This window comes from Beta vulgaris, chromosome 5 (genome assembly GCF_026745355.1).
Source record: "Beta vulgaris subsp. vulgaris cultivar EL10 chromosome 5, EL10.2, whole genome shotgun sequence".
In the NCBI taxonomy this organism is placed as follows: domain Eukaryota; kingdom Viridiplantae; phylum Streptophyta; class Magnoliopsida; order Caryophyllales; family Amaranthaceae; genus Beta; species Beta vulgaris.
In genome coordinates this window covers 63553065-63566826 of record NC_079206.1, presented here as the reverse complement: position 1 = coordinate 63566826, position 13762 = coordinate 63553065, and the positions used below count along the sequence as shown (strand labels likewise).

At 37.0% G+C, this 13762-nt stretch overlaps 1 protein-coding gene across 1 annotated transcript; it reads right to left on the bottom strand.

Moving 5' to 3' along the window:
• Positions 1–4473: 4473 nt before the first annotated feature.
• LOC104894444 (putative F-box protein At1g65770) lies at positions 4474–8021 on the bottom strand. The gene is made up of 3 exons (XM_057395281.1): positions 5441–8021; positions 5283–5347; positions 4474–5173 (listed from the first exon to the last, which is right to left on the bottom strand). The coding sequence occupies exon 1, from the start codon at positions 7697–7699 to the stop codon at positions 6437–6439; it is 1263 nt and encodes a 420-aa protein (XP_057251264.1). The 5' UTR covers positions 7700–8021; the 3' UTR covers positions 4474–5173; positions 5283–5347; positions 5441–6436.
• Between the last annotated feature and the right edge of the window lie 5741 nt (positions 8022–13762).

Here is a 13762-nt window from a genome sequence, read left to right as displayed (position 1 = left end):
TGAGGATAGACATAACACAACTATTATGAAGGGTGTGTTCGCAAAGTCGTGTCATATTTATCACTTATGAGATTTGTAACAATATGTCAATTAATTTCGAACAGAGGAAGTACTTCGTCATGCACAATAATAAAAGTCAGTTGCATCAAGAACCATAATAATACTGCTGCTACCCACTGTTTTAAGGCCAAAACCTTACACTCCCATATTAATGTTTTCAAAAAGTACAAAGACGAATTGCATGAAAATCAAGTAATCAACATAACCCTTCTTGGCTTCTTCTAGAGATTTGCCTCCATCAAGGCATAGGACAGTCGAGAAGAGTCAAGCTAGTCACAAACAAACTTCCTTTGCTCATCTAACATTTGCTCTAAGCCACCTATTTCAGCGATGAACTTCGTTTTCATGTCTGTAACTTGTGTTGTGACCTTCTCAATTTCCTTTAGAGTTTCATCCAAATTTTCTTTCTTAGCCAAGACTTTATGCATATTTAAAGCCTTAACAACAGAGGGAACCAACCAACTTACATTCAAGCGCATAAGTTGAAGGTCACAAATGGTGGAACTTAGATAATCAGCTTCAGAATCATTCAATGACCTGCCTGAGGTGTTTTCAAGAAGGATTATGACTTTAGCCATTGACTCCAATGACCAAGCTATAAGATCATTGCTTCGAACAGTCGGTCCTTCAAGTACGTTGCCATGCTTAGCCCAGATTCTTGTCAAAGTTGGTAACAAATCTGAACTAACATCTACTCCTTGGAATTTTGTCTTTGAGACACCCGTTTCAAGTGACTGTATAAGATAGATTGGAGAAGATAGAGTAAAGTATTGTCTGCAACTGACAAACACTAATCAGCTGGAATGATGACACTTACCTCTGTAGCACTAGGTGTATTTAGCTCCAGGTTTGTCGTAATACCTAAGGCAGCAACATTTCGATAAGGCAGTTAGATTTTAGAGAGTTCGAAAAAAAGGGTGGAAAACAAACTTCAACATGTCATTCTCTAGGAGCTAAAAGGAATCAGTTATCAAACCTCCTACAGATAGGTTCTCTCGAATGTTTGTTGGAGAGTGATTATCCTTAGCTTGTATATCCACTTGAATATCTGGCGGATAGGAGGTTTCATTGGTGCTACTTGATTCAAGAAATTTTTGGGTGATGAATGAGTCTTTTTGTGTTTCGATATCCTTCTGAGAATCCCTTTTTCGACAAAAATACATTATTTCAGAACCCTTTTAGATTATCAAGACCTATGAAGTATGCAGTATGAAGTATGAAGTATGAACAAACAAATCGGCCATATGCTTTTAAGGGAGTTCTCACACTACATAAATATGCGATTAGGTAATATTTTCATCCATTGCTATCTTATACAAAGTGTTACACTGGAAGAATATAACAAACATTTGTTAATATGAAGAACCTGGACTAACATCTTTGCTATATGCATGATCATCTGATTTCGGAGGCGTCTTACTTGTTCTGGAGCAGGAAGGAAGATCAGTTACATAAACATTACTATAATATGCAAAGTTGCAAACTCGCTTAGTTTCACAAACTGAAAGGACTATATAAACAGAACTCAAATGTTCATGTGACAACTACTATACTGATACATAAACGAACTGATGCATCAATCAATTGAGAAGCAGCACAACATGAGGATGGACCTAAGAATGCAATCCATGATGAACAGTGGAAAGACAAGGCACAGCGACAAAAAACACCAGAGGCACTGCAACAAATAAAGCGCGTACAATGCACTGAGCATTGGCCACTCCAATCTACATTATATACAAGCTAAATTCGACAAGTTAGAAACTGTATCTTATGAAAGGCAACAAATTTGGCTAGTAGAATCCATATATAGTTCATCATCTTGTTTAAAGACACTTCCATTATTACCATATACAAAACATTCCCTAGTTTAAAGCACAAATGAGCATGCAACAGATAAATAATCCCCCATAGTTTTAGCACCAATCTATCAGAGTCGAAACTAGGCTTACCGTATAGTCAAATTGGAATCAGATGAAAGCCACTCCGCAGATGGCCAGAACACATCAGCATATCCCGGATAAGAAGCTACAGGACCACAATCACCGCTCACAAAGTGAAAGATAGCGATGTCAAGTTCAGTTTTCTTCTCAGTCTTAAAGATATCGCGATCAAATCTTACACTATCATTATATGTAGGAAAAGAATTCCTGTAAAACGCAATGCAATTGCCTCTCCATTCAGGTAAATCTTTCACTGCCACAAAGAAGCAACCGTCTAAAGTCACAAACAGTATCCGATCATCTCCTATACCATCCACCACATCCCACTTCTTATGCTCCTCATTGAGCTTAAAAACCTTGAAATCAACCTTAGCACAACGCTCATGACATCTATAAATTAAAAACAGTTCACCACACGATTCAACGAGACGTTTCCTTCTATCATTTGCAGCAGCCCAACTCACTGGCTTGTCTACAATGTTCCACAACTCCAAGTGTAGATAACTCATACAATAAACTCTTCCTTTACGATCAATCACATAAATCATCCCCTTAAACTCCACTACATCATCAAACTTCCAAACATGGGAAAAAGATTGAACTTTCTCTTGTTCATTATTAAGCACAATTGTAGCAAGAATCCCATTTTCATACAAAACAAGAGCAATACAATCTTTAATTGTAGGAGACCTTTTGCAATGTGGGTCTACATATAAAACAACTTTATTGTAAAAATAAGACCACTTTCTCCAGGATAAATTTTCTAAGTGAATTTCCCTTAACCTAACAGCATAAAATCTACCAATTTCTATCTTCTGAAAATGGGATGAATCCAATATCTTCTTAAAACATTCAGGGATACTTTCGATGTCGAAACGAGACAAAGGTTCCCGGATGAAGAGCTTACCTGAGTTTAACTCCTCAACTGTGATCAACCAAGGTGGAAGCTTAGGATTAAGAGTTGATCTAAGAAGAAAAACAGAACTTGCTCCTAAAAGTATAGAACAGAAAATACGTTGAGTGGGATTTCCTCTCAAAAACAACAAAGGAGGAGTGGTGCTTAAAAGATTGTGGGGCAAATAAGGGGATATAATGTTTTTGGTTGAGAGGAGAGAGAAAGTGGCCGATGCCCGCCATTTTTTGCAGACTGATCGGAAATGCAAGATATCGGTTCGAGTTTCGAGGCGTCCGGCAATGACAAATAGAATTTCCGGCGGAAATTCCGACCAAGAAATTATCCGGCGACTCATTTCTTCAAAATTTTGTGTTGCTGACTAGAAACTGTAGAGGTTGAGAGTTTTTTGGTTTTCTTGTTTCAAGTTACTTGTCAATATCCTTTTTATGACTAACACTAACATTGCCACTTTTTCCCTCCAAAAATTTTTACCGCCAAAAGTTGCTTTGGAACTTGCTAACCTTTTTTCCCGCCAAAAACAAAATGTTGCCTTTTTACCTTATATCCTTTTTCATTTTAAGCAAAATTAATAATTATATCATTATGGGGGCGTTTGGTTCATATAGTGGTATGGGTTTGGAATTAGGAATGAAATCATGGTGGTATAGGTTTGGAACTTGATACGTAATACCATGTGTTTGGTTTTATTTGGGAATGAACTATTTTCTTCTATTGAATACTTAGAGGTATTGGTATGAGCCAAACCCACCTTCCCCTTGGATTTTCTAAATCCCATACCTTATGAGTGTGAGGTATGAGTTTTAAATCTATCAAATTATTAAACAAACACTAGGTATGGATTTTGCTCATTCTAAACTCATACCTCATACCAAAATCATATGAACCAAACACTCCTTATATGGGTTATACATATTACAAAGCTGCAAATTAAAAGATATAAACACACTTCGAAGAGGAAGGCTATGTTGTTTTGGACGGAATTGAACTTAACTGAAGTGAATGAAAACAGTGAGAGGAAACTGATTGAACTGAATTTTCCTGAACTGAACTGAACTGAACTAAAATCCAAAAAGTGTATCTAACAAAGGTTTTGGATAAAGAGGATGTACTAGTATACAAAAGGTCTAGACTTTTAGTTACTTTGGATCACATAAAAATCAACTTTGTAATTTGCGTGACTAAATTTTGGGTGACTCATTGTATAAAAGATTTTCAAATTTTTTTCCTTATATATAAAATGTGTTTGCGTATTGAAAAAAACAATATCGATACTAATTTCTATGGCATTGATGAAGGAGTTAGGAATCTATGAAGGTCCAGACGATATCAGCTAGCTAATATAGCAAGTTTATTATCACTGATAAAAGTCCATGTTCCTCCATTATCGCGCTTACTCTCCTCCAAACCACTCTTAGCATAGCATCCTATAGTTCGGAACTCACAACTTGCATGTATCATTGATTTTAGAGTGATATGTAGCAAACTAGCAATGCTTATCCGAGAGTAATTTGCTGAATACATAGAAGTTATAATACATAGTTTATAGGAGTAAATAACAGCAGTAAACTAGAAAGCTTATGAAACATAACTTCAATACAGAATTTAGTCCTATATCCCATTCACAAGATTTTGTAATCAAAATACACAAGTCCAAGGCTATTATCAAAAAGATACATATCAAAAGCTGTTCACCATCAAGGACGCGATCTAAACAAGTCATACTAGAGTTTCGAAAATCACAAAATCTAGAAAACCTTCAAAATTAACATCATTTATCTCCTAAAATTTACAAGTCCAAGACAGTCTTTCTATACTCATACACCGTCTGTTCTAAGCCACCGAGTTCAGCAACCAACTCTGTTCTCAGGTCTGCAAGAAGTGTTTTGACACTCCCAGTCTCCTTCTGAAGTGCCTCCAATTTTTCACGTATAGACACGCCTTTGTGCAATTGTAAAGCCTTTTCAACAGAGGGAGCTAACCAGCTTACATCCAAGCGCACAAGTTGAAGGTCAAAGAGGGTGGAACTTAGATAATCAGCTTGAGAATCGTTCAATGACCTGTCTGAGGTGTTTTCAAGAAGGATTTCCATTTTAGCTATTGACTCCAATGCCCAAGATACAAGATTATTGCTTCGTATTGGATGTCCTTCAAGTATATTGCCATGCTTATCCCAGATCTTCTTCAAAGTTGGTAACAAATCTAAGCTCACATCTACCCCTTGGAATTTCGTCTTTGAAACACCACTTTCCAGAGACTGCATCATAAAATTGAAGAAGAATTCGGTCAGGTAAAGCTAAGCATTTATATTCAGTATAGTCCAATAGATTTTTTCAGTACCATCAAATATATACGATGATAATTACCTTAGTAACGATAGGTGCAGAATCTGCAACAATAGTTTTATTACACTGCATTTTTGTTGTGACACCTATGTCAAGAAAAATAAATTTAGAAAGACTAAACAAGGAGGGATAAACAAACTTCAAATCTTCCAAGAGTAAAAAGATATCAGTGATCAAACCTTCTACTGATAGGTTCTTAGCTTGTGTATCCTTTTGAGTTCCTAGTGAACAGAAGTCTTGTTTGGTGCTTGTCAATTCAGGACAATTTTTGCGACAAGAATCTTTTTGTGCATCTCCGACCTTCTTAGGACCCCTTTACAACAGTAGCAGCAGCAACAAAAGGTGCATAATTTCAAAGTCATTCAAACTATTAAGTATTAAGATCCATGAACAATATTACATAAAACTTGGCGAATTGCATAATATGCAATCTCATGTGACTTGTGATACTTCCATCCTACTGATACCTTTTATTAAGTGTTACTCTAAAAGATAACAATCATTTTGGCAACATTATAAACATTGAACAAACATGTTACAAAAATGCATGCTTATTTGATTTCAGAGGTTCTTTGATTGTTTTTAAACTGGAAGACAGACTGCTTGGACTGATCACTGTGACACTTTACCTTCCTAAAATGAACATCTCTGTATTCTGTATTATGAAAAGTACATAGCCGCATGATCTGAAAGGACTATACTATACTGCTGGAATGTACATGTATAAATGTATTTGGCAAGGATCCAATAATAAACAAACAAGTTAGTGCATCAACAGTGTAGAAGCAATCAGAATCATGTTACATGTTAAAATGCAATCGACGCTGAGCAATGGAAACTTAAGGCCTTGCAACCCTCATAAAGATTCAGAGTAATAATGGAAAATGGCTGAGCTTGAACCTCTTCAATCTACATTCAAGCAAAATGCAATATGTTTCAACACATCTTATATTTCTCCCTTCACTTACTTTTCCACAACATCCATTAACTTCATCCTAGTAGATATCATGAAAAGTTGCAAATTGAAAATATACATTAGGACAAGTTCAACATGATCCCACATGACAATGTTTAATACAAGTAGGTAAACATGGTCATATAAGTTGATCACCAAACAAGCAAGTGTTGCAAATTATTTGTGAATGCATCTTATAAACGTTAAGACAGACAAAATCTTACTGTTTGGGAGGACAACATGTATCTGATGAAAGCCAACTTCGAGGATAGAACACCGTAGAGTAACCTGGATAAGAATCTATAGGCCTACATTCACCACTACCGAAATGAAAAACCGCAATATCAAGGGTGTTTCCCTCTGCAGTCTTAAATATTTCCAAATCAGCTTGATAAACACTGTTATATGCAGGGAAAACATGTCTACGAAACACAAGACTATTGCCTCTCCATGAAGGTACATCCTTGGCCTGAATAAAGAAACAGCCATCACAAGTTGCAATCAAAATCCTATCATCACCAATACCTTCAAGTTGATCCCATTTCTTTCTCACCTCGTTCAACTTATAAACCTTAAAAGCAACCCCCGCGTACCTTGGACATCTATAAATCAAATAGAGTTCACCACTCGATTCAACCAATCGTTTCTTCCGATCAGTCCCTAACCCTTCACCCACAGGCTCATAAACCGCCAAGGAAGTCCCTAACACGCCGTTTTCCTCCCAATACACTCTCCCTTTCCTATCAACCGCACAAATTCTCCCCTTAAACTTAACTATATCATCAAACTTCTTAACATTTTGACTACATAAACTCGACATCACCCCATTTTCAAGCTTAATTTTAGCCAACGCACCATCACTCCCATCATCATACAACATTATAAGTGCACAATCATCAATTCTAGGGTTACAATTACTCTCACATTTACCATCATCCACGTATAAAATCACTTTACTAAACTTATATGATCTCCTATTCTTCATATGTTCCACATTATCAGATTCAGGAGCAAAACTTAAATTATACATCTTACAAACTTCCGACACTCGAAATCGAGATAAATCCAAATTGTGCGGGAAATTCTTCAACAATGGATTATAAACTGATCGACATAATGGTTTTCGAAGATATAACTTACCAGGGTTAAACTCCTCAACGGTAAATAACCATGGTTGTAGTTTAGGATTTGCGACCGATTTAAGGAGAAATACAGAACTAGCGACTAAACTTATGCGACGATCTTCAAAATAAATCGGAGGAAACTTAAATTTATGAGGTAGAAGAGTAATTTCAAATTCGTGAGGTAAAATTGGGGATAAAATGGTATTTTTACCGTTGAGGAGAGAGAAAGGAGCTGAGTTTCGCCATGAATTGCAAACTGATCGGAAATGGAGAATATCTGACCGAGTTACGAGACGTCCGGCGATGTCGGATAATAATTCCGACGGAATTTCCGACCAACATATTTTCCGGCGACTCATTTTCTGTAACCGCGAATTTCTTCTGTGGTTTCTGGAGAAGAGTGGGAGTTTTCAGTTTTCAAGTTACTTTTTTGTAGTTTTTCCCCGCCCTATCTTTTTTGTTTGTTTGTTTTTGGAGATATGATTGTTGGGCCTTTTCTTTAAGGAGGGCCTTTATATTTAGTGCAATTTTGTGGAATGTTATATAATGTTGATTGTTGGGGCTTTTAAAAAAGAGGGCCTTAAGAAGTTGAGTATAATTGATTTTGAACCCAAGGGTATATGATATTGAGTTACCAATACTTGATGACTTTGCTTGCTTGAACCATATAGGACCTTATAACAAGAATCGAAGTTAGCCCTAGTGTTGAGCTTTTTCATCTTTTCTAACAAGGTCTAAGGTTCAATTTCTACACCCAAACATTTGCTTGGGATTTAAGGGGATGGGGGTTGAAGGTGTCTGGCTTGTAATAGGTCTCTGGGTGGAAGCCTTGTGCGAGGACAATTCAGAGGAATTCTTCTTACCAATTTAAATATATATATATTTTTATATATATATATAGGACCTTATAACTTTTATTCTTAAATCTTTTACGCTCTTCACAGACTTCATCGTATTTTTTTCCATGTTATTTGAAACTTTCGTGTTTTAAGTTATAATGGTTAGAAATTGAGAAGAATTTATAATCAGGAGTGTTGTGGGTGAGGGAGAGCATGAGGTTGTTAAGGAAGGTGTTTTTTTAGGAGTAACATATGTTTAGGAGATATTTTGATTCACACACCTGAAGGTATCGGTGATTAATGTGACATTGTAAGTAACAAGAATATTTTAACATTGTGTTTGGAAACTTGAAAATCATTTGAAAGTTTTGAATTCAATCTTGGAAATTGAAATGTTAGAATTCAATTTCAAATCCAGTGTTTGGAAAATGAAAGGAATTGTACTGAAGCCTAAAATTTCAATATCTATTGTCATGTTTGAAAATTTTCGAAAATCACTGGAATTAAGATCAGTTATGAACCTGAAGTGATATCAGGACTTCTTCAACCCATTCCCTATCACTTGAAGTTTAGAACAATCTGAAAAATTTTAGTGGCAATGATTCGATTCTAAGCATAAATTTATAATTTTAGCAATTTCTAGCGGTAAAGAGGAGAGAAAAGCAATGTTCAGGAAATGGTGGTCGACTGATTAAGGAGATGAAGAGAGAAGAAAGAGAGAGTTAAAGCATTCCCAATGGTGATGGGTTTGATCATCAAATTTTCCTACTTACTCATGTTTTGATCATTTCATGATCAAATATATCACCTCCACTCCACTCATGAATAAAAAAACCATCAAACTCAACTTTATCTCTCGTACTTTTCACTACCTCACCTCAACTTTCTCTCTCCTATTTCTCTTTCCTACTTCAATTAATAATATAATTTACATATTTAATGAACTTTTGATGATTCATTCAGAGAGAATTATAGAGAGAAGGAGGGAGAGAAGATTTTATTTCAGTAGTGAATGAATGAGCTGCTGAGAACTCAATGACACTCTTTATAGTGTCTCAACTATTTACAAAAAGGGTGTAATAAACACTTTCTAACTAATTTGTAACTAACATTCTTGTAACAAACTTTCTGTAACAAACTTAGCTAAGCTAGCTGTTTGACATGTCAGCATGGTTATTAATAGAATGGTGATCATGATCATCAACATGATCACCAACACCCCCCCTCAAGCTAGGAGGTGGCTGCTTAGAAGACATTTCTAGCTTGGAAATGAGCTTGGTATGCTGAGCATAGGGCAAAGCCTTAGTCATAACATCAGCAATCTGGTCTGCAGTGGGAAGATGATGGAGCTCAATGAGACCCTCTAAAACTTTCTCTAAAACTAATTTGTAACTAACATTCTTGTAACAAACTTTCTGTAACAAACTTAGCTAAGCTAGCTGTTTGACATGTCAGCATGGTTATTAATAGAATGGTGATCATGATCATCAACATGATCACCAACACCCCCCCTCAAGCTAGGAGGTGGCTGCTTAGAAGACATTTCTAGCTTGGAAATGAGCTTGGTATGCTGAGCATAGGGCAAAGCCTTAGTCATAACATCAGCAATCTGGTCTGCAGTGGGAAGATGATGGAGCTCAATGAGACCCTCTAAAACTTTCTCTCTTGTGAAATGGAAATCGATTTCAATATGTTTTGTGCGTTCATGGAAGACAGGGTTCTTTCCAATGTGAATAGCACTGTTATTGTCACAGTGTAGGATCACAGGTGCAAGATTAGAGAGACCCAACTCTTGAAGCAACCTGACCAGCCATGTAGTCTCAGAAGCAGTAGCAGCCATGGCCCTGTATTCAGCCTCACTTGAGCTTCTAGAAATGGTGGACTGTTTCTTTGATTTCCAGGAGACTGGAGAATTGCCTAGGAGAAGGACATAGCCAGTAACAGAACGTCTAGTACTGGGGCAGGAAGCCCAGTCTGAGTCTGAATATGCCTGGAGAGTAAGCTGAGTGGTAGCTTGAAGTAGGATGCCTTGTCCTTGAGTAAGAGAAACATAGCTGAGCACATGAGTGAGGGCTTTGACATGAGGTAAAAGAGGCTGATGCATAAACTGACTGAGAGCTTGGACAGCATAACTTAGATCAGGTCTTGTATGGGAAAGGAAGTTGAGCTTGCCTACCAGGCACCTGTAGAGCTCAGGATCATGATATGGATCACCAACATCAATGTGTAGTTTGAGAGTGCTAGGTAAAGGTGTTTTAGCACTTTTAGAAAGAGAGAAAGGGCAGTCCACAAGAAGCTCTCTGGTAAACTTCTTTTGAGTCATCAGAATACCATGAGGGAGATGACTAATTTCAATACCCAAGAAGAAATTGAGCAAACCAAGATCCTTGATGCTAAAGACATGATGAAGGTGTTGCTTGAAAGAGAGAATACCAGATTCATCAGAGCCTGTGACAATGATGTCATCTACATAAACAGCCACAATGATGATGTGAGGATCTTTTCTTTGAATAAACAAAGAGTAATCATTCATGGATTGCACATAACCAAGTGATTGTAATTCTTCATTAAGCCTAGCAAACCGTTGCCTGGAGGCTTGCTTCAAACCATACAAGGATTTAACCAATCTGCACACCAAGTTATCAGGATTGTGAAGACCTGTAGGAGCCTTCATATAGACTTCTTCATCAAGTCTTCCATGAAGGAAGGCATTGTTGATGTCCAGTTGATGCAAAGACCAATGATTGTAGGCAGCAAAGGACAATAAGCATCTGACTGTTGCCATTTTAACAACAGGTGAGAATGTTTCCAAGTAATCCAAGCCATATTTCTGAGTAAACCCCTTAGCTACCAGCCTAGCTTTAAGTCTTTCAACTGAGCCATTAGCCTTTAATTTAACCTTATAGACCCACTTACATCCAATAGCTTTCTTTCCTTTAGGAAGAGGCACCATGATCCAAGTTTGATTAGCAATTAAAGCATCAAGTTCCTTTTGCATTGCATCAAGCCAACCAGGGTGCTGTGAGGCTTCAAAGTAGCTGACAGGTTCAGTTATTTGAGAGGTATGGGTGAGAAGAGCTTTAAGAGATAAAGGAAGAGAATTGAAACTAACTATATTACACTATGTGTAATAGAGTCAGCTACACACACATAATTGTCAAGATAGGTTGGTTTAATGGAAGGTCTAGAAGAATGTCTGAGAGGTTGAGAAGGAATGGTGGGTGCAGGTTGAGAAATAGGGGAAGAAATAGGATGGGAATCAGGGAGGCTATCTGTGGTATAAATTAAAGGTTCAAGGATATCAAAGATAGTATCCATGTCAAAAGGAGTGTCAAGTGGCAGAAATATAGGAGAAGAAGGTTTAGAATTAGAGATGTCATAGTGAAAAGGTAAATGTTTTTCATAAAATTGAACATCCCTGGAAACAATGATTTTATTTGTGTCAAGTTCAAGCACTTTATAGGCCTTTTGGTGGGGTGGGTAGCCTAGAAAGACACAAGGTGAGGCCCTGGGATCAAACTTGGATCTGGTGGCTTTGAGAGTGGAAACATAGCAGAGAGAACCAAACACTCTTAAGTGGTCAAGGTTTGGTGGAGTACCATTCAGCTTTTCATAGGGAGTGGAATAGCTGGTACTTTTCAGTGGCATTCTATTGATTAGGTGTGTAGCACATAACAGGCACTCTCCCCAAAATCTGGCAGGTACCCTTGACTGAAAAAATAGAGCTCTTGCTGTCTCTAAAAGGTGGCGATGCTTCCTTTCAACCACACCATTTTGCTGTGGTGTGTCAGGACAAGATCTTTGATGAATAATACCATTTGCAAGAAAGAACTGCAACATATCTCCTTCACAAAGTTCTTTTGCATTGTCTGTTCTAACAGCCAAAACCTTGCTGTTATATTGAGTAGCTATCATAGTAAAGAAATTAGTTAAGATAGGAACAACATCATTCTTGTGTTTCATCAAAAATGTCCATGTATTTCTTGAACAATCATCTACAATAGTAAGGAAATAGCTACAGCCATCATGTGTTATCAATTTATAAGGACCCCAAGTATCTATGTGTAGAAGTTCAAAGCATGAAGAAGCTCTAGAAGTACTGATGGGAAAAGATAGCCTAGGTTGCTTGGCTTTGTGACAAATTTGACATATTGTATCACAACCAACTGAACTACTAAAACAAGGATGAAGAATATGCAGCTTATTAAAAGGAAGATGGCCTAGCCTGAGATACCAGAGCTTTGCATCCTCAATCTTGGTTTGTGTAACACTGGCCACAATATTTTGCTGCACATTAGTTGAACCATCATCCACTGCATATAAACCAGAAGACAAGCTACCAAGAACCAGGGAATGAGAGGAGGCTGGTCCCTGATGTAAACACTTGTCATGAGTAAATGTGATTTCACAATTTAAATCCCTACATAATTTGTGAGTGGATATTAAATTGAACTTGACACCAGGAACATATAGTACATTCTGCAACACTATACCATTGTCAAATTTCACAGTACCCATATGATTTACTACAACTTGCTTCCCATCAGCAATTGTAATAGTATTAGGACTTTGCTTAAATTCTTGCATAGTATCAAATAATTCTATATTGGAGCAGATGTGGTCTGTGGCACCACTATCAACTATCCAATTAGAATTTGAACAAGAAAGAAGACAAGTACCTGCTACATTCACACTAGCTTCCTGTGTAGGAGTAGATATAAGCTTGGATTCTTCTGTCTGAGTTGAGTCCAGAGATTGATTTCTGAGAATCTTCATAAGATGATCATACTGATCTTCAGAGATGTGAGTGATGTGAGAATCAGATTGTTGGTCTGTTGCACTTTGTACCATAGCTGCAATCTTCTTGCCTTTGCCTTTATGCACAAAATTACTAGGATATCCATGTATCCGAAAACACTTGTCAATAGTATGACCAGTGTATTTGCAATGTTCACAATACAGTCCACTAGGTTTCTTTCCAGTGACCACCAGTTTATTTGCCCCTGACTGCAATGTTATTTGAGAATTATTGCCCTGTGGTCTGTACCCTCCTGCATAACCACCAGTTCTTCTAGCATCTACAGCAAATGCCATTTTGTTCTTATTATCTTCATCTAACAAGCTAGATTGCCTTTGTTTCTCTTCTTGTATCAAAAGTTTGTAAGCAACAGAAATAGCAGGCAATGGTTGCATCATAAGAATATTCGATCTTACATTTGCATATTTGTTATGTATCTTCATGAGAAGAAACACAAGTCTCTCTTCTTGTTGTTGCTTAAAGAAAACTTTAGAACATGTACAAGTTGTACTTCCACATGTAGGTATAGGATTCATTTGATTAATTTGATCCCATAGAGCCTTGATTTGAGTAAAGAAATCAGCAATAGAGGTATTATCATCTTGTTTTATTTTTGATAATGCCTGTTGTAAATTGAACAATTGAGGACCAGAGGTTTGTGCATACCTTTCTTCTAGATCTAGCCAAATTTCTCTAGAAGTAGTCAGAAATAAAACACTTCTAGCTATAGATGTATCAAGGGATCTCAATATGTAAGATATGATGATAGCATCACATCTTTTCCA

Excerpts from the sequence above, each read along its gene's own strand:
- LOC104894444 (XM_057395281.1), bottom strand. The coding sequence starts at position 7,699 with ATGAGTCGCCGGAAAATATGTTGGTCGGAAATTCCGTCGGAATTATTA.